The 26,876-nt window shown below is 36.5% G+C and overlaps 2 protein-coding genes across 8 annotated transcripts; one reads left to right on the top strand and one right to left on the bottom strand.

Moving 5' to 3' along the window:
• Positions 1-3,747: 3,747 nt before the first annotated feature.
• On the bottom strand, positions 3,748-10,762 carry LOC111914261 (protein disulfide isomerase-like 2-3). 7 transcript variants are annotated; one of them, XR_008225951.1, is made up of 14 exons: positions 10,231-10,762; positions 9,671-10,125; positions 9,475-9,538; positions 9,311-9,367; positions 9,037-9,175; positions 8,624-8,896; positions 8,196-8,295; positions 7,934-8,110; positions 7,708-7,853; positions 6,611-6,692; positions 5,779-5,945; positions 5,127-5,201; positions 4,381-4,501; positions 3,748-4,183 (listed from the first exon to the last, which is right to left on the bottom strand). XR_008225951.1 is itself a non-coding variant. In XM_042897822.2 (10 exons), exons 5-10 carry the CDS (start codon positions 8,653-8,655, stop codon positions 5,781-5,783), a joined length of 702 nt encoding a protein of 233 aa, XP_042753756.1. In that variant the 5' UTR covers positions 8,656-8,896; positions 9,037-9,175; positions 9,311-9,367; positions 9,475-10,125; positions 10,231-10,762; the 3' UTR covers positions 5,555-5,780. The 7 variants fall into 7 exon arrangements, 2 of the variants coding, with proteins under 2 accessions (XP_042753756.1, XP_052623010.1); XR_008225950.1 differs by having other exon boundaries at positions 9,475-9,752; positions 9,907-10,125; XR_008225952.1 differs by having other exon boundaries at positions 9,475-9,722; positions 9,907-10,125.
• Positions 10,763-16,115: 5,353 nt separating this feature from the next.
• On the top strand, positions 16,116-17,100 carry LOC111914263 (auxin-induced protein 6B). Its single transcript, XM_023910037.3, has one exon. It carries the CDS (start codon positions 16,209-16,211, stop codon positions 16,623-16,625), a length of 417 nt encoding a protein of 138 aa, XP_023765805.1. The 5' UTR covers positions 16,116-16,208; the 3' UTR covers positions 16,626-17,100.
• Positions 17,101-26,876: the final 9,776 nt, after the last annotated feature.

Below are 26,876 nucleotides of genomic sequence, written 5' to 3'. Positions count from 1 at the left end.
TTTAATAAGAAGTAAATGTTAAGGATTTCAATAGAATATAGTTGACCATGGCAGGTTTCAACAAATTTTATACTTAAAGACTATCACACGATTAAATTTCTAACAAAAAAATGATATATACACTAAAGTCTTAATATTTTCAACGATTTAATAAGAAAGTCATATTTTAGCAGTAAAGTCTTAATTCATGATTTGATAAGAAAGTCCTAAACTATTCTTTTTTATTACAATAAAGTCCTCATTTCTGGCTAACCGACAAAAAGGTAAGCGTATCAAAAACTACCGGTAGTTAGGAGTTTACCGTCAAAAAAATAAAGTTTATGATTTTTTTGTTAAATCCATGAAAATATTGAGACTTAAATGTTATATTTATTTATAATTTTAAAAAATTAACTTTTAAAATAGTTCATTTCTTTACATTATGTATAGATATTTATTTTAATATTAATTATATACGGTTATGTATTTTCATGTTAACAAAATGACATTAACATGATATCGTATACATGTAATGCTTACATAAAACTAAACAAGCGGCATAGATGACTAGACGTGTGACCATAGAAACCATTCAAATCTATAAAAGAAATCTTATAAAAATGTCGTATGATTACTGGATTACTGCAAGAAGTTTGGGTAATAGCGTCGACGTGTGTCGTTGCTAATGGTTGGGGTTGTCGCCGCTAATACTTTTAGCGACGACATGTCGTTGGAGATGCGTCGTCGGTAATGCTTCGTCGCTAATACACATACAGTCGCCGCTAAAGGTTACTCATCGCCGCTATTGTACTTGTCGCTGCTAATAGTCCAGCGTTGCCGCTAAAAGTATGTCGCTGCTAATATGCAGTTGTCGCCACAAAAGATGTCGCCGCAAAAAGTATGTCGCTGCTAATAGGGCAATAGCGGCGACACATGGAGGGAAAAATCAGCGCGTGTTTTCGTGTTCCACTACAACCGTTGGATTGAAAAGAAATCGGACGGATGGGGCTAATTTGACGCGGATCGCTGTAAGTGAATATTAGCGGCGACGGCGGCCAATAGCGACGACATGGAACGCGGCAATTACATATCGCCGCTATTGGCCGCCGTAGCCGCTAAAGGCGTCGCCGGTAATACTAACCTTTCTTGTAGTGCTAAGCTAATATATCCATTTGGTTTTTCGTGTGTGCCTAAAGTATAGTAACGAAATTGTTAGGTGGTGGCGTATATAATTTCAGCATCCTCACTAATAAATGAATGTTTTTTTTGTCACTTGTTACACTCTCATTCAATTTGTCAAATGTCATTTTGTGGTTATTTTGAATTAATTTTTTCTCCACATGTCATTTTATGAGTTTTTCTATTTTATTAAATTTCACATAATATTTTAATTTAATAATTGCAATAAATTTAGTAATAAATGGATATTAATTTCACTAATAAACTTACCTTTTAATTTCAAAATTCTTATAGTTAAAGCTAATTAGTTTCTTTTTTCTTTATTTAAATTTAGAAGAGAAAAAATATTTCCATTATAATAATTCATTTTTTTTTTTTTGATATTTTCTTATAAATTGAAAGCCTTCAAATATTTTGATATTTATATTTTTTTTTTAATTAATCCATGAAATACATGAGTCTCACAACTAGTATCTATCAAAAGAATTTTTTACACAAGACTAATTATATATATATATATATATATATATATATATATATATATATATATATATATATATATATTAAAATTGTCAATCCTTAGCTACAGTAAAGTGGCTAAGGATTTGACAAAAATGGTCCCTTATGTATGAGTGTCTTTGCAATGCTTTCTCATTTGTTATTTGTTTTTGTAGATGGTCAATTTATGTCTTTATATAGTTTGTCTGTTTACACATGTTCTTTTTAATTTGGTTCACCGTTTTTTTAACCAATCATCTTTGGATTGATGTTACTCACATCTCTGGTATAACTCCACCGCTTTGACCAGATTCGTGATTCTTCTTCACCTTCTCATATTATCTTGATTGTTCCTTTCGGATAGTCATGTTTTGTCCACCGCCTTACTCTCGAAGCAATCGATCTGCTTCTTCTTGGATTCCACCGCGAATGAGATTAGGATTCCTACCGGAGAAGCTCATCGTTTGCTTCACTCTCCATCTACTTCCTCCCTCCACCTCCTTCTTCTACCGTCTGTCTAATCGGGCACCGATTGAACTTCCATCGGATCTAACCATTCTTCACTTTGGAACCCTAGAAAGTACTGGTGGGTATCAAGGATTCCGTGTTCTGGAAAACCCTATCAATACTCGATTTTGGCAGCTACGATTTGACTTTGTTTTACCTGTCGATCTTCACCTTTCTCTATCCCTCTCGACCGACGTCTTTGCTTCTGTCCGGCAGACGAAAAAGAGAAACAACAAGAACGGAGGTTCCTCCTTCAAGTAGCAAGCAATTTGAGGTTCAATTTTTTGTTTTCAAATTGACGCTTCTCAACTCGATTATTGATTTTCTTTTCTCACTTATACTTCTAGGAATTTCGTTTCTGCCCAACAAACCTCTAAACTGTTCATTACGTTTCTTCGTAGAGTAAGCGATTTCAACTCATGTAATGAGGTACTTCCTAATATTTTTCGGTTACTCATCCCTCACATCTCCTTTCCGATTCTAAGAAGCTCATCAAACAGATTAAGAATGACAACTTACAGTTGTTGTAGAAACTCAAAAAAGTTTCCAAATGTAGGAAACTTCCTCACTTCTAAAGTATGTATAATATCTTTTTTTCCATGTTGTCGATTTGCTTTAGATTTATTGGGTTTTTGTGAAATCAGATGCTTTGGTTGTTGATTTTTGGCAGGTGATTGTTGAAGGGAGGAGATAGAGGGATCATTGCTCAATAGGGTTTCACTATTTCGCCCATTAAGGTTTGTGGGGTTTATAATGCACAAATTGTTTTACTATTAGTATAATAAATCTACAACTGTTTTCTTGAATTTTTCTGATTATGTTTCTGATAAAAGTTTTATCTTTAGTTTTTCCTGTACTCAGTTTCTTCTGTAATCATTAGAATATTTGTGTTCATATTAAGTCAGATGCTCTTTCCTTTTAATCTCCATAGATTCTTATTAAGTTTTAAGGTTTGAACTTGGTTCTTTATTACATTTCCTTATCATACATAGGAAAATGCATTCATTGATTGTGTCTTCGGTTTTAATTGCTTATCTTCACTTTGTTTCTTACTTACCAACCTGGATGCTGCGCCTTTATTATTTTATCTATACCAGGTGAACCAGTCGGCTACGAAGATCGCAAGATAATTGCTACTTTATCAACTTTTTTTCTTCATCTTTACATTAGAGAACATATAATGTCATCTCTTGGTTTTTTAAGCCCTATGCACACATTTATCTGATGTTTTGGTGGTGAAGGGTTTCCAACCATCTATCTCTATTGTAGAAGCAGGAGGCAATCACTACAAAATTACAAACGTTTTATGAAAATATAGGTTTGTTTTAGTCATTTTAATGGGTTCTTCACTACTAGAAAAATAGCCTTTTACGACGCTCATTGCGCGTCGTAAAAGGCTCAGACGACGCGCAAATGTGCGTCAAGGAAGACCCTGTCATAAAGAGAGACGACGCGCATTTACGACGCTCATTTACGACGCGCATTAACGACGCGCGTTTACGACACGCAATGCGTATCAAGGAAGGCCCTGTCATAAAGGAAGACGACACGCAGTCGCGTGTCGTAACCTTATGACGCGCGTGTTAATGACACGCATTGCGTATCAAGAAAGCCCCTGTCAAGAAAGGTCATGTCATAAATGAAGATGACACACATTTTTGCGTATCATAATTTTAAATGTTTAAAAAAATATTATTTATAGATTTACTAATTTTCAAATTAAATAATACATTAAAAATTTCATAATACAAAATAAAATACCATAAATAACAAAGATAATTCATTTCACTAATATGTCAAATACAAATAATTATTCCAATAGTAAGTAAATGTAACACATTGCTAATATTTCATAATATTTATTATAGAAAACAAAACATGTACAACATTAAAAGAAACTCATGACTAAATTCTCCTTTGATAATCTCATTTGACAATATCCTTTCTAAAAAGAATAACCTGATGCAAGAACTTTGAAAGGCTTCAGGGCATGGAAGGAGGTTGCTAGAGCTGTCAGAACCTACACATGGCAAATCGGTAACTTAACATGCAATACAATACAAGATGATATGATAGAGCTGGTATGGCATCCAACTATATATTTTTTTGTCTATTTTCTTTTCCAATGCCAATTAGGCCACTAAGCTTAGGAAAATGATATTTTAGTAGTCAAACATGACAGTTCATAAAGTCAAACACTGTCCCCATATCTATTACCTGAGCAGCACCAAATGTGGTCTTCAATGCTTTGCTATTTGATGCAAGCTTAATTTTCTTCAACAAGTTGACTAACTTCTTGTAATACGACTTTACATTTAGGTCCTGCCGAGTCACCAACCTGCCATTATGTATGTAATCAAAAAAATGGTGAAATGAGTCTTAAAATAAAGAAATATGTCTAAAAATTTTCTATTGTTTTGAACACCTACATGATCAGAATGCCCAAAAAACACATAAACATACTGAATTAACTTAATTCACAAATTGGAGCCTTAGCAACCATTGCAATAAGTTTTCTTGATCGTCTCAGTAGACTTATTTTATTACCCATATTAACAAACAATTTTATGTAAGGGCTAAATACAAGAAATAGCAAAATACTTTCATTTCTTTATATTACAACATTATACTTTTATTTTATTTTTTCCTTATTATTGATGCATCATATGATAAAAAAAAAAAGTCTACCCAATTCCAACGTTATACTTCCAATCTTTTTCTTCTTACCACATCATACTTTGAAAGATCAACCCAATTATAGCAACGAAATTGCTATAATAACTGAGTAGATTTTTCTTGGATTTATCCCTTTATTTAGAATCACACATCACAAAACAAAAGCATCTCTATATCAATTAAGCTTTTTTATACTCGTTTTTGGCAGAAATGAAAATGTCAAAGCAAAAGAAACACTAGACATATCATCATCATGCAAATGAAAAACAAAAACAGACAACACAAACCTTTGCATCAATTCAAATGCATACAGATCAGATCATTCAGAGTTGCTTGGAGGCTTTTCCTTTGGATGCTTGGAGCTGTAATGATCAACAAGTTGATTGTCATTTGCTAACTCACCAGAAAAGTCAAAACCCCAAAGCATTTTCCATTAACTATCTTATATATTTACAAGTTATTGTCGTTTATAACTTATATTACAAGCAGTTGTCAAACAAGAAAGTCATTTTTTCATTAGGTGCTAATTCCAGACAAAAGGGTAAAATGGTCATTTACTATCATTCAGAACTAAATGAAACTTAAATAATCAAGAAATGATTCTATATCTATGTGTATCATCTAATTTAGTTCCACAACCTCCGAATAATAAGAAAGTAATCTACACCCTAAATCTTAAATGAGTTAACACATGTATGCTAATATAAAAGTTTTACTATCACTATATCAGAGAGCATAGATTAATCTCTAGCTACATTTTGCCTGATTTTACTTCGTGTATACCATTCGACTTATGAGAGAAGTAGGAGACATCATCCAATAATACAGTAATGAACCAAACACCTAAACACCTAAGCCCTCGATTGTAATCCAATAATATAGTAATGAACCAAACACCTAGTTAAACTGAGAAACAATGGTGATTTTTTTTATACTTACAATCATCCATATAGAACGCATATGCCAGCATTGAGAATATCTCCACCTTTGACTCCTTTTTCAATGACCAAAACGCCCCCATACCAGCTCACAACTGCACGCCCTTGGGGATCCTTCCACAATGCCATGCAGCTCTGGAGAAAACCGGAGCCATTCCTTCCACAAATCTGCAATTTAAATATCACATGTCTTGTTATTAAAAAAAAGTAAAAGTATGTTGCTATTTGTGCTAAAAGCGGGTACTAGTATCGCCATGGACAGGGGCGGACGCACTCTTTAAGATATGGGGATACATGCCCCCAACAACAATTCAATTACCTTATATTTGCATTAGAAAGATGGGCTTAAATATATTATTATCAACCGATACCCCCAATAAGCAGCCCAAATTGTTAAAATGAATTAAAACTAAAAGGTAACTGAATTGCCACTTGGCAGCTTCCCCTTTATACAATAACTCATATCCTTCAATATTTCTTCACCCACTCGATGTGGGATCCCTAAGTAGCAGCTAACATTCATTTCTTTTTCTTTTTTGGCCTGAATTTACTTTCATAAATCTTTTTTTTTTTTTTGCTTATTTTAACTTTTCCACTAACTTATGAATAAGTTCCCACTTTTAAACTCGTTTAGTTGTTTTCATTTGTGGTTATATTTATCAATTTTGAACTCGTTTAAAATGTATTTCTATAAAATAATTATTTATGTACTTTTAAGTACTTAGCAATATATAACGAAAGCTAACCTTAAGAACCATAATCCGAGCCAAATAAAGGGTAAAAAACCAAAAAACCACAAGACCAGACTAGATATTTTGACCATTTAGCTCGACCTTATCGTATAAATGGCCCCAAGCTCTCCTAACATAAAAAAAAAAATCCAGGATCCGCCATTGGCCATGGAACCGATTAAACCTGAGAATATACATAACCATCCATCAAATTGATACAAAAACTTGGTAAAAATGTAAAATTTCAACACATGTTTGTTTGATTTTGCACTTGAAAAGTGGTGGAACATAGCAGCAAATATGAAGTAAGGGCATCTTCTTAATCTGAAAATGGGAACAATATCAGTCATAAGACCCCAAAGAGGTTTAATAATCCATGGAATTTGAATAATCCCATAGTAAAACTGTGCTTCGGATGGTTGTAACTTTTGCACATCTTTCATTTAGTATTGTATGCTCACACGATACAGACCAATGCTCGTGCCCTGATTGATTCCGTACGCAATCACGACAGCTAGAACAAATCTCCAGCTTAATTCATCGCTCATCAAATTCATGAATTTTCAACATAAATAATATTTATGTGCGGGTAACCCAACAACCGACAGGTTCAGGTCAGGTTCTGGAGATGGGAATTGGGGAGGGTCTAATTTTGGTAACAGTTTCCCAGCTCCAAAGAAGATCTGTAAAGGACTTGATAAGTTTGTTATTGGTCAAGAAAGAGCTAAAAAGGTTATCCTTCTTCTATCTATAATGTTCTGATGGCCTAAAATAAAATTTGTTTTCTTGTGATTTTGATATATGGTTCTTTACCATTTTGAAATAATGAAGCTTGTTTATGTGGGAACAGTTTACAAATAATTTGAAAAAAGAATTTGTGTATTTGGTCCTAAATTAAATATTTAGCTGGATATGAAAAGATGTCTGCTTATAATTCCATTAATACATACATACAGGTGCTCTCAGTGGTAGTTTACAATCACTACAAGACGATCTTTATGGATAGTTCACAAAAGTAAGCACATTGTTCCCTGTGTTGTTTAATTTGGAGAAAGCATTTTTTTGTTCCATTTTGAGTATGAAAAAGTGACGAGTAATGTATAACTATATAAATTGAGTGGAATGTGGAGCATGGGGACCAAATTTGTAATTTACTCTTATTTTTATTTAAGTAAAATGCTAGAATCAGATTTTTATACCTGTAAGGACTCCTTTTGAACTTTTCAGCAACTGATAGAAGTATCTCTATATACTTATTCCTTCCCTCAGCCTTAGAGTCCAAAATATCAGGGAGGAAGGAAACAAAACAGATGGTAGCTGAACCAAATTTCTCTTCCATCACATCCTAAAATGGAAAATTCATGATTTTACCAGGGGCAAAAAGGGAAATACTAAAAATTTATAAAAGGGATTCAGAAAACTCACTGAGCTAGTCAACTCGGTCACTTCAAAAGGAGCAACATTTGTTTCTAGCTGAACAAGGGAAAATGATTCAATTGCAGATGCAATTCTTGCTCCTTCATATGTGATTGGACTCTCTTTATCTGCACCAAATACTAATATAGTTGGGAACCCTTGTACCTTAAACCTACTCATTAAAGACTGAAAGGAAAAAAACATAATCAGTTAGTAATAATAAAAAATAATAATATTGGTTTAGATAAAAAGGATAGAAATTCAAGAATACCTTTTTGTCATCACAGTTCACATGTCCAAGCTTCACCTTTCCTTGTAAATTCTTTGTAGCCTTCTTCCCTTCAGGTGCAAGATTTTTACAATGTCCACACCTGAAAGAAATAACATATATATATAAAGTAATTAACTTTTTGAAATTTATTATAAGAAAGTAAAGAGACAATGTTGGTTTATGAATTTATGTTCAAGAGTGGAATGATTAATTACCAAGGTGCAAAGAATTCAATCACCCAAAGATCTTTACTTTTAACAACCACTTATAGATTCCATCAAAAAAATATAAATGATGAGAATTTTGGACCAATCAGTGAACCTTGGACCCAATCCTTTCAAGAAAAACTAAAGCATTTGAGTTGATTTTGAATTTTAGACTAGTTGTTTGGAAGGAGGTAGTATTTAGTTGTGTTTATGAGCAATAACTGTATACTACAGAAGAATAGACAAATCCTCATGTTCAATCTAGACAAATCCTCATAGACAATCTTTACGAGGACAGTCCTTCTCCACCTCTCATGGATTCCATTAACAATCCCCTCTGTGATACCAGCCTTCCCAATCTTAAGCTTCTACAAATGAATCAAGGTCACTATGTGCTTCAATGTAGCTTTCGTTTTCTTCACCATCAACAGCAAACAGGTTTTGAACTTGTCTATCCCAAATCTCCTAGCATTTTTCTTGTGTTTGCTGTTGAAGCTGCAAGAAAGACATCCTCTGACCATCAACAGCAACAACAGACAGTTAAGTATTAAAGAAAAGGAAGATAAAAAACAATTATGATTTAGAGAGAATTTGGAAAAAGAAAAGTTGATTTATAGTGCTCAAATATATACTACCTTGATCTTTTGCATCATCAACAGACGATTCAAGAATTTCTTTACTAGTTTCATAGTTGACTTCGGTCAAAGCCTTTACAGCTGCAGAAGCAGCTGCTTCTGCAATCTCAACTTTCGTTAATGTTGCAAGGAAAGCTGCCTAAAAAAATTTAAGTCCAAAAAGTCAAATTAAAACTGTAAACACTAAATTAAAGGGGTTTTCGGTATGATTATGATTATCTGATTCTTTAATGTTAAGAATTAAGATAACTGGATTTAATTTAAACATCTTTACCTGAGCTATGATAGGGTTACTAGCATCATCAAATGGTGTGAATAGAAACTCAAACAACTGCAAAACAAAAGAAAAGAAAAGGATGAAAAAATACAGTTAATTGGTTAAAGGTAAAATAGAGCGAAAACGTGAAATAGTCCCTGTATGTATTAATAATTGGATACCTGATACATGTGCTTGACAGATAGCTTCCCAAACAGCATCTAGTTCTAAGCCAATAGCTATAAGCTGAAAGGGAAAAATCATAAGCTTTTTTCTTGATCGAGAAGATGAAGTTGAGATATGAATGAGAAATTGCATGCCCTCTTATTTGTTGAACGACTGAAGAAATAGGGCAGAGTAGAAGCATCCTTTTCATACCTTAGTGCAATCACACCTAGGGCTTGTAAAAGCGGGGTTCTTCCCATAGAAACTTGAAGAAAAAAAAGGAGGAATACAATATCTGGTGAAAGGTAGGTGTATAGAAGTAAAAAAACCTAGAACAAATCGGCTAAGCAAGTAGAGAAACAAGAGATCGGTGCATTTTTTTGGAGTAAAAGATAGTAGTTGGAGATCGAGATCTAGAAAGGAGAGGAAAGACGAATGAGGGAACTGACCTAGAAATTGGTGAGGATGATGATGAGGAAGCAACGACTAATAGAACTGATCGCAAATGAATCCACGATGACGACGATGTCGGAGAGGACGAATTTGAAGATGATGGTGACGAAGTGTGACTTCGTCGGAGTGCTCTCAATACATGATGTTTCTGTTGTGAGGCCAACATCTTTCCTTTTTCTAGTAAATTCTATATGTGAAGTAACTATATCTATAATCTATAAGAGCCAAGGGAATGAAATTAGAAATTTAGGGTTCCGATTGATCTATTTCAATTAGGACGACTAATTGAAGTAATTGTACATGTTCTCTTCGTCTTTTACCTATTAGAGTAAACGAGGGTGGTGGCCACGGGGAGGCCAGCCATGACTGTCATGGCGATAGCTATTCCGACATTAGATTGGGATCCAGAGCCACCACTAGCACCAACACCGCCACCAGTAATCCACTAAATCGCACCAGAACCTCCATCGCTTTTTCCAACGGCGCCTTTAACAAAACCGTAACCTGTCCGACGACCATCACCACCGGAGAAGACGTCGAACATCAATGAGAAAAGCAACACAAACATGAATGGAATCAGATTATTAACCTTATTCCTCCTCCTTCTTGTTGTTTTCCCCAAATTCCTCCACACCATAACCTCCGATCAAAAAAAGCCCTAGCTTACGTTGTGCAGACTTGAAGAGTCGGTGTGGGTTGGAGGTAGTGGAGGTGGGTGAGGGGCGGAGACGAAGCAGATGAGATGTTAGAGAACAGATCGAATGTAGGAGAAAAATCGGGGTTCAAAATTTTTGGGGATTTCATTTTCCCTCTTAGAGAAGAGAGACGCGCGTTCCTTAAAAAAAATATAAAGCGACATTCACAGAGGGCGCACATTTTAGATAAAGTGCCCTCCGTGTTTTTAATTTTGTTTACATGAGACACTAATTTAAGGGCTCAAAATAATGCGTGACTAAATCCTGAATTTTTTTTGAAGAGATGACCCTTTTTTAATGTCACTCCCTTTTGCGTAACATAAATCAACGAGTGTCATGGTTTGCGCGTCGTAAAAGGGTCTTTTTTCTTGTAGTGCTTTTTGGTTTTAGTCGTTGATTATCACGTAATCATGTTATTCCTGATGGATTTTAGTCATTTTAATGAGTTCTTTTTGGTTTTCGTACATCACTACATATGGTGAAATAACCACACTTCATCATTTTAACAGTCAGGGGCATTACTGTTATTTCGTCAAAATGCATTCAACATTCACAAAATATGATTACGGGTATTTTGTAAATTGGAAAATTTTCAGTTCAATTTTACTAATCAAGTAATGATTTAGTCTAATATTACATAATACGATTGTGGGCTTTTTAGTAATTTGACCAAATTTTTGTGTAATGTTACAGTTTTACATAATACAGTTACTGGTAGTTTAGTCAGGAACATCACTTGCAGTTACCTGCTCTCCTGCCCTCCAAATGTTGGCCAACAAGTATCTCGGGTAGAATATTACAAAATTTCTAAAAAAAAATAACTCCTCTGGGAATCTATGAAAATGATTTTGAAAGACCTTCCTTTTTTTGTTTCTTGGATTAGATCAGACAAGACAGTTGCAACATCTCAAAAGTGACCTCATGTGTTTTGTGGTTATAATTTTTTTTGTTTTTCTATTATTTTCAGGTTGTTTGTAAATGATTATACCATGTGGTTGTGACACAATTGGGAAAGGCTATCAAAGTAATTTGTTACATAAATAGCCCTTCTGATTACATAAATGATCGTTTTGTTTTTAATTTGCAGAATTACAGATTATTTTGTGTTTTGTATGATTAACTGTTGGTTTGGTGTTAAATGCAAGTAAATTTTACAAGCCTTATATTAGATCAACACAATTATTAACTTTATCATATTGATGATCTTAGATTTATGTTACAACATGATTATGTGTAGGCTTTTACTATCAGATAGGTTAATTTTAAATTCAACTTAAAGAAGACTTCATATCCCTCAGCGTCTGTCGGGTAAGTTTTTGCTACCCTCCATCCAAGGCAGGGGCAAAAATAATAAATATTTTGGTGAAATTGTGAATTTTACGCTTTTAATCAATATAAACAATCTTTTTTACCAATAGTAGCAGTTTACTGTCTGATAGCCTGTTGTAGTAGAATTAAATAAGCCTGGAAACATATCATATCGGTAAACCCCTAAAAATAATAAATATGATAAGGTCGGTTTATTTATTCTATATTTTCTTAAAAAGTTTCATTCGATTGTTACTAAATTAGGTAATATACTTTCTTTTGTAACCCATAACAGCAACATACTTCCATTTCTTTTATGTACAGTTTTATTCTATATCTTAAAAGTAACCATATGATTGAGTTGATGGATTATATGTTGGTTTGTTACAGGTGCTTGCTATTCATGGTGGAGTCGTGATGTGAGATCTTCAAAAGCTTATTCACACATATATTTTTCCCTGCCCTGAGAATTCAGATAGCTACAAAATAAGTAGGTGCCCAAGATATTATATTTGTCGAGTTGTCAAAAAGTTTCAATTAAATAAAAACATACAGAAGGTTTTTTTCCTAATTGTATTTGAGGTGTTACTTTTTGGGTAGTCATTTTATGTATGCCATGTTATGTTCATTGACATTATGAGTTTAAAGTTTTAAATCAAATCAACCTAAGAAAAACTTCTAAATCATTCCGTCTCTATAGGTTATCATTAAAGGACTATTTTTTGCTACGGTTGTCCAGATAAAGCCCCAAAGACGTGGTTAAATATAGACTAGATTTTACCAAATAACAATCTACTTTACTCTTTTACCCATACTAATATAGTTTCTACAACTTTATGTATTCGATTCCGTATTACAAACAAATACCATCCAACCCCCGCAACGCGGGACACCTTTTCTAGTTATATATGGAAGTTTTCTAGGTAAAATAAAAAATACATTGTTATTTTAAATGATTATGAGGATATAATAATAAGACTTAAAACATTGTTTACACAGAGAAAAATCTCCTCCGGGAAATGAAAGCTTTGGACGGAGAGTTCTTCACATTGAGTGAGGGTAGCTTAATTTCTGTTTGTTCATTTAATCTTACACTTTTATCAGGCGGTAATATGTGTGTATACACCTAATATATATATATATATATATATATATATATATATATATATATATATATATATATATATATATATATATATATATATATATATATATATATATATATATTACATGTTAAGAAAGACACTTAGTAATAATATTTTGAAAAAATAAATAGAATATCTTAGTCATGCAACTTTCCAGCATACGTATTTCCACATCCTTGCATTAAATGCATCATAATTGCATGATTCTTGTGTTTGAGTTGAGAAAAAACCATTACATAACAAATATGGCATGTGAGTGATGTGTTGACGAGGCAGACTACTAGTTTGCATGTGAATTATATATAACTTATTAATAATTAATAAATTGTTAGTTTTTAAGATAAACAATATGATTACTATATCAGTGTGATTATTATTTCAACAATATCTCAAATTTGATGGTAAATATGAAAATGAATAATAGTTACACAAATTTTTTTCTATTTTTTTAAATAAATAGACGTTGATTTTTATGAGCAAATTTAAAATTACAACAATAGTACGAAATACCCACCATTCGTATCTTTTACGTGGGTTAACACATAACCATTACTTTATTTTTATGAATGGTAGAGTACTTTGTTGCTCCCTATTTGTCTCAATCAGAAATACATCAGTAGTACAGGTCGATTGTCATGCATTGTTTTCAGCACATAGGTCTCCATCGGAATTATAAATAGTGTGCATCAGCATTCAGTAGTCACACATTCTGGATCGCACACATGGGCGCATCGCTTCTAGTTGCTATCGGTCTTTGAGTTGATACAAAAGTTCCCCAGTAATTATTTTCATTTCTACAGAAAAAAAAAAAAAAAAAAAAAAAGATAGTATCTATTAACAAACGATGGCAAGCCTACCACTCACGTGGTTTAATTGATTTCTTTCATATAATTTGGCTACACTCATGGCAATATGAATTGATGGCATAAAAGGTAGACTACTTTTGGATCTTTGAAAGCCAACCGATGGGTAGTTATTTGTTTTAACTTTACAAAATGTTATCATCAATAAATTGGAGAGTATATACGTGTAAAACTTCTTTTGTCATCAAATGTCGCCTAGTGAAAAGTGTTGAATTCAAAAGCTAATGGTGGCTGGACATTGGCAGCCATTAGGCCTTTAACTTGGCTCTTATATGCAGATGGTGATGGTGGTGTTTTAGGGACAATACGATGAACCTTTGGAAAGATATGATTTGAATGATGGAAATATATAAATGATGTGGTTTCTTACATCAAGGTTAAAAGTGCGGATCTTTTGTTTAATGATGTTAAATTCTTTGCTTTTTGGTGGCTAAAATGTCGAAAAATAGATGGTAATATGTGTAGTGGGGACAGCTGGTGTGTAAACCCCATGGGTTCCATCTTGTAAGTTTTATCATAGCCTCTAGCTATAAGGAAGGTATTTTTTTGTTAGTGTATAGATTTTGAATAAAACTCGTTTATCACTCGATCGTCACTTATCAACTAGTTAGATGTAAATTCACTAAAGATCTTGAGAAAGTATGTTTAGCGTTCAAAAAATTAATTAGTGTATATAAGCTCTTCGGATATTCTGGATATTAATTCCATTTATTATAGAATGGGTCTTGTAGTGGTTTAGACGCATGTCTAAATGTGGCACCCAATGGCTAAGGTTAAGAGGTTGTGGACGGACATGGATGATGGGATGATGATCTAAGGTCGTTTAACGAGGAAATGTGAAGATAATTTTGATGTTAAACTTAAAAAAAATGAACCTTTGTAGTTCTTATGTACATGGCATGTCATATTGTCATGACATGATAAGAGGGAGTGATGAATTAATATATGGTAGTATAATAATGCATGTAATATCCTTTTTTAATTAGTAAACCGGTTACAAATCCGTTAAAACTCCGTTACAATTAATTGAAAATCCCTTACAAATTCGTCATAAACTGTAATAAGTGTAAGTTCAGTGTAAATCTGTTGGTAAAACCCTTTAGTGACAGAAAGTATTGTTAGGATGAGTTTTTTATAGTAGTGCAACTCTTAAAAAATTTATGCAACCCTTAATTTTTTCTTTCTCGATCTTCCAATGTCCAATGACTCTCTATATGATTTTTTTATCACATTAATCATGTGGGAAATGCAAAATCCATATTTTTAGGCACCGGTGGTAGGAAAGAGTTGCTATATTTTGCTATGTGTTACAATAAATAAAACTAATAAATGTATTTAACAAACTTTTTCATAACAACAAAACCCATCACAAAAGAAAATCATCAAGAAGTGGCCGGAAGAAAAGTACAATTACAAGACAAAGAAAAAGGAGAGAAACAAAACAAAACGTCAGTCCAAAGAACATGAATATAGTTGAGTCTTATAAAAATGAGAACCAATCGAAACGATCCTTGAACCAACCAAAGCCATATCGAACCATCTTAGGAAAAATCTAGCCATGGAAGAGTCGAACTTGATTCAGAAGCTCAAACCATCATAAAATCTATGTAAAACTAACAGTAGTTTAGAAAATAATGATAATAATAATAATAATCCAAACTAAAAAAAGTCAAAAACTCAACCATTTCAATTATCTAAAGCAAAAGCCACCAAAGAATCAAATAAAAATGTATTCAACGAACTTATTGAGACTTTATATCCTTTTAACTACATGTGATGTTACATTCATTAGGAAAATAATGAGTTATAAAGGGAAGGACTAAGGAGTAAGTGGAAACCACAATAATGGTGTTAATTTATGTATAGTGTTTCTACTATTCATTAGGGAAAAGGAATAATAACTTTTGGAATACGTTGACAGGTTTTATCAAAGTTAAATAAACGATATTCATAAAACCAGTTAAATCTTATATCTATTTATTTATTTATAGAACATGTCGTTTTTTGTAATGTTAAATTTGAAATATAACATTGTTCTAGATAAATTTATTAGAGGAGACTTATTTTAAAAAAGAAAAAAAATTGGAAAAAAGAGTACCCATAAAGAATGCCCTTACAGCCGTCAAACAGTTGTAATAACCACAAAAAGTAGGGGCATTTTCGTACTTCAATTCTTATAAAACCAACCATTCTTTCCAAACTTGAAACCCCTCTCTCCTCCTCTCTTCTTCTGTTCTCTACAACATACACAGAAAACCATACAAACCGAAAAACAAAAGCTCAAAAAATGTCAGGTTGCAGCAAAATCCGCCACATTGTTCAGCTCCGACAAATGCTAAGAAGGTGGAGGAAGAAAGCGGCAATGGCATCCCGTAAATGCATACCTTCTGACGTCCCCGCCGGCCACGTCGCCGTCTGCGTTGGCTCTAACTGCCGGAGATTCGTCGTCCGAGCAACTTACCTTAATCACCCGGTTTTCAAGAAGCTTTTATCCCAAGCAGAAGAGGAATTCGGGTTTTCTCACTCCGGTCCACTCGCGATCCCTTGTGATGAGTATTTATTTGAAGAAATAATCCGGTTCTTGTCCCGGTCCGATTCATCAGCAAACCGGTTCGTTAATCTTGAAGAGTTTCAAAGACACTGCCACGTTGGCATCCGAAGCAACATTGACTTCTGGCCGGAATCTCGACCACTCCTCCGATAAACTGAAAATGAACAAAAAATAAAGAATAAAACAAACGAGTTGACTTTGATTTTGACCCCGGGTCAACTCGGCCGATCATGCACAAAGAACTGAGTAACTCCGGTTTTGGGACTTCTTTGTAACTTCACCTTGGAATACACGAAGGTAAATTTGTCAGTATCCACGATGAGAAGTCTTTTTTGAATTCTTTTCTCTTTTCTTTCTTTTGTATTTTTACGGGATTACCCTCGAAATGTAATTTATTTGGGGGGAGTGCTACTGAGTCACTCAATTGACTCGATGAAGTAAAGGAGATGGCAAACCGAGTCGTCCCTGGTTTGAATCGGAGCGGCAACTGAAACTGAGAAAGGAGGGAGAGAAGTTGTTGATTGATTAAAGATAGGGGTCACTTTTGTAAATTATCATGTGGATTTAATTGATTTTATTATAATTATTATATTATAATATTAATGCATATTGTAGAGAAATTCCAACACTAGTTGTCCACCATGAATTAATTTTATTTTACTATTATAACAATTATTATTTGCCAGTGAAGTTACAATCACAAGCCTCCCATGTGGAACCACTATTCAATCAATTTGTTCTGTTTTGTTTGCATGATCTCTTTTTATATTATTTTATTTTTCAAATTAATTTAATTTCATTATATAATTTAAATTAAATTTTAAATTTAAATTCGTTGGATATTACTTCGGTTGGAGTAGTTGTAGAATTTGATTAGTTGTATATGAACAAATCAAATTTATGTAACCTTGAATTTGTCTCTAAATTGTAAAACATGATTTTACCGATTTAAAATAAAATATATACAATACTTTTGAATTTAATTTTAATCTTTTTTAAAAGCCCAACAAATAAGGATATCTTTAATGGTTTGTCAAATTTTAAAAATCTTATTGTTATAAACACTGTACAATAATTTACTTTAAAAATAATTAAAAGTTACCTAATTTATAAATCTGGCATAAATTTTATATAAAATCCCTTAATATAATTTATATTTTTTAAACATACGTCATCTTTTCAAAAATTACATTATAAAGATATGTAAATAAACAAAAAAACTAAAAAAATATATTATATAAGAGCACATACATGTTATTTTAAACGTTTTGACAACTATGATATATTTTATAAAACATATTTATATTTATTTTATGCATTTGATTAGATAGATTAGTTAATCAAAAAATAATAAAAAATTAATACTCAAATATAATAGGAAGTTCGAAAAAATATTATTAAATGTAACAGCTAAAATGGAGAAGTGTATACTAAATAATAAATGGTCGTGATGACTTAAGAGTATGTTTGATATGTCACCTTAAAAGATACTATGTGTTATTTGTTGTAATCCGATAAAAAGTAATATTTGATAAAAAAAAAAAAAATCTAATTGGTAAGCTGATTGGAAAATATAAAATGATATAAAAAGGTATTTAAAAAAGATAAGTTTTTTACATTTAACTAAGAGTATATTTTAAAAAATTGAAAAAAAAAAGTCAAAAACTACTAAAAATCAATTTAAATAGCTTTTAAAAAATATAGTTTATAAACTAACTTATAAGTTTTTTTGTTTGTCAAACCACACAATTTAAAAAAAAAATCGAAAAATAAACTAACTTATCTGCTAACTGCAACACATTAAACACTACCTAAAAACCTCTGTGTCACAATAAATAAAAACTATCTCCGATATAAAAAATTATTTAATACTTTTTCAAGATATCAAAAAGAAAAAGTAAGAATAAATTATCCTTGTAGATTATTTGGTGACCAAAACTACTAGTACTAGAAATTAAATATGCAATGAAATAATTTTGGTAAAGTGATAAGTCATAAGCTATCACTTTTATATATATTTAGTCATTTTTATACGATTTACCATTAAACTTATCTAAGATGTTCAAAATCAACCATTTTAACTGTGTATTACTTGTTAATGTTTTTCTTTTATAAATGTGTACCATTAAATCTTTTTATGTACATTTTATTATTAAACTATGTTTCGTTCATTTTTGTCGGCCAACACTATCTACTATACACTGCCACCAATATAATCAGTATCCCACCATCACAATCCACCTCTAGCAAAAACCAACATCTTCCATCACAACCACCCATCTCCTCAATTCGCCACCATCGCCACCACAAAGAACATAATCTAACACCAACTTTAACATGCAACAATATAGATTCAAACCTTCGTTTAATTCCTACATTAAAACCTAAAATCCGATTCAAACCTCTAATCAATTCAAAATCATATTCTAGTAGTAAATTGCATTCTTAAACAGAAGTTGTTATTGGTGATGTTTTCACCAAAGAAAAAAAGGAGGACATTGTAAGCTTTGCAATGTTAAAAAAAATGTAAAATGATGTTTTCTTTCATCTTTGGAGTTGTGTCCGAAGAAGATAACCTTCAAATTGGTTATGATCGAAAAATATGAAAGAGATTAAAGAGGTGTTTGGGATTGCTTTTTAAACATAAAATGACTTTTGGCAAGAATGACTTATTTGTAACACCGTAAAATTTAAAACAATTTTTCACATTTGAAAAACACATTTTAATTAAAACCATTCATTCATAAAATGTCATAACATCATATTTTTGTTTCACAAATATCTCCCAAGATCAAATACATCCAATCCCATATGTGTGTACGAATCAAGCCGGCGCCTTCCCATGGTCATCACTGGTACCTGAAACACATAACACCGAACACTGTAAGCATAAGCTTAGTGAGTTCCCCAAAATACCACAATAATCACATAATAGCCACTCGAGGCTGTAACTCTGTTGACCCTCTGGTCAATGTGTCTCGGTGGGGCCCTCCAGCCCCAACTCTTTGTGGACCCTTTGGCCCTAACTTTAGGGACCCGAAAGTCCCAACTCTGTAACTCTGAATCATGCATATCACATATCACAATAAATCACAACACATAATAACATGCAATCACACTGGCATATAGCTCTATAATACTCTGTCTCTTAACTCTGTTACCACACTAGGTAAAGTATAGTGAGAAGACTCACCTCGGGTATCTCGGTAAATCTCTGACTCAGTAAATGCTGGACTAGCCTCCGTCTAATCATATAAAAATAATAATCTATTTAGTATAACTCTCAAGGCTAGACTATGCTCTCTTATGACACTCTCAGAAGGGTAAAAGACCATTTTACCCCTCCCATAGCTCAAAGGCCCCACAATAGACCATACCCTAAAAGTCAACCAAAAGTCAAGTCACCGGGTTACACTGCGCGTACTAGATGTGTACGCTTGGCGTACCCGGCTGCACCACAGAATCGGGGAGCGCCTCCCAGTACGCGGCGCGTACTAGGAATTACGCTCGGCGTACTCCCCTGCATCAGCCCTCTTGCTCTTGAGGTTTTAATCAGTTAAAACTTACGTCCATATTTTAGATCTGACCCCTTCTAAGCCCCTTAATCCATAAAGTTGATGACTTTAAGCCTTTACATGGCTGAACAAGTCACTAACTCCCAAAATGATCCAACCTTCAACTCTAGAAGGCTTAAAACACATGCATGACTCCAAAGTAACATCCAAGATGGGAACTTTATGGCTCTACATCACTAATAACACTGAAAAGGCACAGATCTCGGACCATGGAGTACTTTACACTCATAAAGTCTCCACCTTTGGGGTTTTTAGCCCTAAAAAGGACACATACAACAACAACCAAAAGAAGAGGAAATTTTTGAACTTTATACCTCCAAGAGTAGCTCTTTCCTCTGTAGATCTCAGATCCAAAATGGCACCTCAAGCTTTAGTCTCCAAGATCTCCTTTCCTTCTTCTTCACCAAGCCTCTAAAGCACCAACAAGCTCAAATAAACACTCTCACACACTAAGAACGATAGGGCTCTCTTTTAGGGTTTCACTCACTGATATGGAGGCTAAGGAATGAGCCATAACACCCTTTAAATAGTGCACAAGGAGGATTAGGGTTTTTGCACCTGGGCCGGGTACGCCCGGCGTAACTCTAGGTACGCCCAGCGTACCTTGCCGACTCTGCGTCCAAATTAAGCGTGTGAGTACGCGCAGCGTACCCCATTGGTACGCCCAGCGTACTCACTTGCTATACATCCTCTAATCAAGGACTAAACATGACAATACAATAAAGAACAAGGATGAAAGATATGCACCTGAATCTCGGGGTGTTACAATTCTCCCCCACTAGAACTAGACTTCGCCCTCGAAGTCTCATTCCTCGAACAACTCTGGATGCTGCCCTCGCATCTCCGACTCTGACTCCCAAGTCATCTCGGATCCCTTCCGATGTTGCCACTGAACCAAAACCAAAGGCACCTCCTTGTTCCTCAAAACCTTGATCTTCCGATCTCTGATTGCCATCGGTCTCTCAGCATAATTCAGGCTCGCATCCACCTGAATATCCTCCAATGGTACCACTACCGACTCATCGGCTATACACTTCTGCAATTGCGACACGTGGAAAGTGTCATGGATCTGACCTAACTCTGCAGGTAGCTCCAACCGGTAGGCTACCCTGCCTACCCTTGCAATTATCCGAAAAGGACCGATATAACGGGGCCCCAACTTGCCTCTCTTCCTGAATCGGATTACTCCTTTCTAAGGAGAGACCTTCAAGAGTATAAAGTCGCCGACCTGGAACTCGAGCTCAGACCAGCGCCTGTCTGCATAACTCTTCTGACGACTCTGAGCGGTCAATATCCTCTGTCTGACCTGCTGTATCTGCTCAGTCGTCTGCAGCACAATCTCTGTACTACCCATAACACGCTGCCTGACCTCACCCCAGCAAATGGGAGTCCGACACCTCCTCCCATACAACAGCTCAAAGGGTGGCATACCAATGCTCGAATGATGACTGTTGTTGTAGGAAAACTTTGCCAAGGGCAAATACGTGTCCCAACTCCCCCCCGAAATCCAACACACATGCCCGGAGCATATCCTCGAGTGTCTGAATTGTCCGCTCACTCTGTCCTTCAGTCTGGGGGTGATATGCGATACTAAAATGCAGCCTAGTACCCAACTCCTCATGAAACTTCTTCCAGAATCTAGAAGTGAAACGCACATCTCGGTCTGAGACAATCGAGATCGGCACTCCATGCCGAGATACCACTTCCCTCACGTACATCTCTGCCAACTTCTCTGCAGAAGAGCTCTCACTGATAGCAAGGAAGTGGGCGCTCTTTGTCAACTTGTCCACAATCACCCAAATTGCATCGACTCCCCTAGCAGTCCTTGGCAATTTGGTGATAAAATCCATGGTAATCTGTTCCCACTTCCATTTGGGAACCTCCAACGGCTGCAACTTACCATGCGGTCTCTGGTGCTCGGCCTTAACCCTACGGCAGGTTAAGCACCTCTCAACAAACCATGCGACATCCCTCTTCATACATGGCCACCAATACTCCCTCTTCAGGTCTAAATACATCTTAGTGGCCCCATGATGGATCGAGAACTTCGACCGATGAGCCTCCTCCATCAAAATGGTCTGCGTCCCTCCCACAAACGGTACCCAGATACGCCCCTGAAAAGTCATAAGCCCCCGGCCATCGGTAACGAACTCCGATACCAACCCAACAACTCGCTCTTTCTTCTGCATCTCAGGCTGCACAGCCTCAGCCTGTGCCCCACAAATGGCGTCCAACACCGGAGCTATCAAGGTCAATCTCAAACATACATCTTGCAACGGGGTGCTCTCTGCCCTGCGGCTCAGTGCATCGGCTACAAAATTAGCCTTGCCTGGGTGGTACAGGATCTCACAATCATAATCCTTGACCACGTCCAACCACCTCCTCTGTCGCATGTTTAGGTTGGGCTGATCCATCAAATACTTCAGGCTCTTGTGGTCTGTGTATATCGTACACCGAACCCCGTACAGATAGTGACGCCAAATCTTGAGGGCGAACACCACTGCCCCCAACTCAAGATCGTGGGTGGGATACCTCGTCTCATGAGGCTTCAGCTGCCTCGATGTGTATGCTATCACATGCCCTCTCTGCATCAGCACCGCTCCCAACCCCAAGATCGATGCATCACAATACACCACAAAGTCCTCCATCCCCTCCGGGAGGGCTAACACTGGGGCTTCACGTAACCTCTGGCGAAGCGTCTCAAAGGAGGTCTGCTGCTCCGGTCCCCATGAAAAAGCGACACCCTTCCGGGTTAACCTGGTGAGTGGCACGACGATCTTGGAGAAATCCCTGGTAAATCTACGATAATAGCCTGCCAAACCCAAGAAACTCCTGATCTCGGACGGTGACCTCGGCACCTCCCAACTCATCACTACCTCCACCTTGGCCGGGTCGACCAATATCTCCTTCTGGTTAACGAGGTTCCTTAGGAGCTGGACCTCTCGCAACCAGAAATCACACTTGGAGAATTTGGCATAAAGCCTCTCCGATCTCAGTACTTCGAGGATCTCCCGCAAATGCTCCTCATGCTGCTCTCTGGATCTCGAATACACCAAAATATCGTCGATGAACACGATCACCGACCGATCCAACATCGGCCTGCACACTCTGTTCATGAGGTCCATGAACACTGATGGGGCATTGGTGAGTCCGAAAGGCATCACCACAAACTCATAATGCCCATAGCAAGTCCTGAATGTTGTCTTCTGAATGTCCTCATCTCGCACCCTCACCTGATGATACCCCGACCTCAAATCGATCTTGGAGAACCAAGATGCTCCCTGCAACTGATCGAACAAATCATCGATCCTCGGCAACGGGTAACGGTTCTTGACCGTCAGTTTGTTCAACTCTCGGTAATCAATGCACATCCGGTGTGAACCATCCTTCTTCTTGACAAAAAGGATAGGCGCTCCCCACGGCGAGCTGCTCGGCCGAATAAATCTCTTTCCCAACAGCTCCTGAAGCTGCGAGGATAACTCTTGCATCTCTAGAGGTGCAAGACGATAGGGCACCTTGGCAATAGGCGCGGCCCCCGGAACCAAATCGATACTGAACTCCACTTGCCTCACGGGAGGCACACCCGGCAACTCCTCTGGAAATACGTCCGGGAACTCACGCACTATCGGAACTTCCTCAACTGACCTCGGTCTCTCTGAATCAACCCGCGTATCCATCACATATGCCACAAAGCCCTTACAGCCCTGCTGTAGACACTGCCTCACTCTAGCGGCCGAACAAAACGCTGACCCAGAACGTGTACCCTCGTCGTACACCGTAAGAACTCCCCCACTAGGGTCTCGTATGGTCACCAGCTGTCGCTCGCAGTCGATAACCGCACCGAATCTACTCAACCAGTCCATGCCCACAATGACACAGACATCACCCATCGCAATAGGAATCAAATCAATCGGGAACTCAACACCGAAAATCTCAAATACGCACCCACGGACCACCTTCGTGGCATATATCACTCTCTCGTCAGCTATGGAAACTCTCAGAGGCCGACTCAACGCCTCACGACTAACACTGATATACTGACTAAAAGCCAGAGATACAAAAGACCGACTCGCACCCGAGTCAAATAACACCAAGGCAGGTACAGAATTCACAAGAAAAGTACCTACGCATAACATAATATAGTTGCAGTGGCTGCAGCAACAGCAGCCTCAGAAAGAGCAGCGTACTTCTCATCAAATGTCTCTATCAACGTGGTCTTGATAGACCCGAACATCTCTGGTATCTCTTCCCTGATGGCCGCAACCACCTCCTCCTGGATGATCCTACGGATCTCCTCATCCTTCGTGTCACTGGTCCCTGATGCCTGGCGAGTCCCAACCATGATCTCTCTCTCTGAAATACAACATAAGAATAATATCAGGGACTCGCACTCACACTCGAGTACTCCATCCTACTTGTTCCTGGGTACTCCAAAGATTCTTACTTGGATTGTGCACTGACCCGGTGTCTTTAGTAGTACGGGCCCAATACTACCGTCCACACCGCATCAGCATCCACCCCAAGTCCTCCTCTTAGAGTCCCAAGTCCCAAGCACTCTACTCTCTCTAATCATATGATACTCGCAAACAGATCTCTCACAGTCTCCTCGCTGCTACCTAACAACTCTTAAATATTCATAGCAGCAAGACTCCTAGACTCAGGCATCACATATCAGGCCACTCTAGTCCTAATAAGAACACCTAGTCTACTCTAGCATGCATATCATAGCTCATCATATAACATATCACATCATATCTCATAACACTTATAATAATGGTATTTTGGGAAATCATCGTTCGGGCGATGGCTGTTCGTACACACGACTCTGCTCTGTTTGTCTCGCAAGTTCTTCTTTTGAAAACTTATTTTATAAAAATTTTCTCAAATCCTCGGTTTGAGTTCAGATATGCTCGAAGGTGCACCCGAATCCCTCAAACCTAGGCTCTAATACCAACTTGTAACACCGTAAAATTTAAAACAATTTTTCACATTTGAAAAACACATTTTAATTAAAACCATTCATTCATAAAATGTCCTAACATCATATTTTAGTTTCACAAATATCTCCCAAGATCAAATACATCCAATCCCATATGTGTGTACGAATCAAGCCGGCGCCTTCCCGTCGTCATCACTGGTACCTGAAACACATAACACCGAACACTGTAAGCATAAGCTTAGTGAGTTCCCCAAAATACCATAATAATCACATAATAGCCACTCGATGCTGTAACTCTGTTGACCCTCTGGTCAATGTGTCTTAGTGGGGCCCTCCAGCCCCAACTCTCTGTGGGCCCTCTGGCCCTAACTCTAGGGACCCGAAAGTCCCAACTCTGTAACTCTGAATCATGCATATCACATATCACAATAAATCACAACACATAATAACATGCAATCACACTGGCATATAGCTCTATAATACTCTGTCTCTTAACTCTGTTACCACACTAGGTAAAGTATAGTGAGAAGACTCACCTCGGGTATCTCGGTAAATCTTTGACTCAGTAAATGCTGGCCTAGCCTCCGTCTAATCATATAAAAATAATACTCTATTTAGTATAACTCTCAAGGCTAGACTATGCTCTCTTATGACACTCTCAGAAGGGTAAAAGACCATTTTACCCCTCCCATAGCTTAAAGGCCCCACAATAGACCATACCCTAAAAGTCAACCAAAAGTCAACTCTCCGGGTTACGCTGCGTGTACCAGATGTGTACGCTTGGCGTACCCGGCTGCACCACAAAATCGGGGAGTGCCTCCCAATACGCGGCGCGTACTAGGAATTACGCTCGGCGTACTCCCCTGCATCAGCCCTCTTGCTCTTGAGGTCTTAATCAGTTAAGACCTACGTCCATATTTTAGATCTGATCCCTTCTAAGCCCCTTAATCCATAAAGTTGATGACTTTAAGCCTTTGCATGGCTGAACAAGTCACTAACTCCCAAAATGATCCAACCTTCAACTCTAGAAGGCTTAAAACACATGCATGACTCCAAAGTAACATCCAAGATGGGAACTTTATGGCTCTACATCACTAATAACACTGAAAAGGCACAAATCTCGGACCATGGAGTACTTTACACTCATAAAGTCTCCACCTTTGGGGTTTTTAGCCCTAAAAGGACACATACAACAACAACCAAAAGAAGAGGAAAGTTTTGAACTTTATACCTCCAAGAGTAGCTCTTTCCTCTGTAGATCTCAGATCCAAAATGGCACCTCAAGCTTTAGTCTCCAAGATCTCCTTTCCTTCTTCTTCACCAAGCCTCTAAAGCACCAACAAGCTCAAATCAACACTCTCACACACTAAGAACGATGGGGCTCTCTTTTAGGGTTTCACTCACTGATATGGAGGCTAAGGAATGAGCCATAACACCCTTTAAATAGTGCACAAGGAGGATTAAGGTTTTTGTACCTGGGCCGGGTACGCCCGACGTAACTCTAGGTACGCCCAGCGTACCTTGCCGACTCCGCGTCCAAATTAAGCGCGTGAGTACGCGCAGCGTACCCCCTTGGTACGCCCAACGTAGTCACTTGCTATACATCCTCCACTCAAGGACTAAACATGACAATACAATAAAGAACAAGGATGAAAGATATGCACCTGAATCTCGGGGTGTTACATTATTAACTTATGACTTTTCTAAAATGACTTTTTAAAGAAGTGTTCGGATCAACTTTATGGTGGAAAAAGTCAATAAGTTAAAAAATATATGGTTAGATTATTCATAATATGACCATTTTCAAAGTTAATAAGTCAATAAATAAGTCATAACGAGATTGCAAAAGTTACAAGTCCTAACATTTTAAAAACTCATTTTCAAATGCTT

This window comes from Lactuca sativa, chromosome 8 (genome assembly GCF_002870075.4).
Source record: "Lactuca sativa cultivar Salinas chromosome 8, Lsat_Salinas_v11, whole genome shotgun sequence".
Lineage (NCBI taxonomy): Eukaryota > Viridiplantae > Streptophyta > Magnoliopsida > Asterales > Asteraceae > Lactuca > Lactuca sativa.
Note: the sequence above shows the minus strand (reverse complement) of the source record. Positions and strands in the feature narration are given on the sequence as shown.

Bases quoted from the DNA above. Each gene is read 5' to 3' on its own strand.
- LOC111914261 (XM_042897822.2), bottom strand. From the start codon at position 8,655: ATGAGGATTTGTCTATTCTTCTGTAGTATACA. The intron at 8,296-8,623 runs GTTATTGCTCAT...TATTTCTTTCAG, and splicing joins CTATTCTTCTGTAGTATACA to GTGTGGACATTGTAAAAATC. The intron at 6,693-7,707 runs GTATAAAAATCT...GTATATTCTCAG, and splicing joins TTCAAAAGGAGTCCTTACAG to GTTTAATCGGTTCCATGGCC.
- LOC111914263 (XM_023910037.3), top strand. From the start codon at position 16,209: ATGTCAGGTTGCAGCAAAATCCGCCACATTGTTCAGCTCCGACAAATG.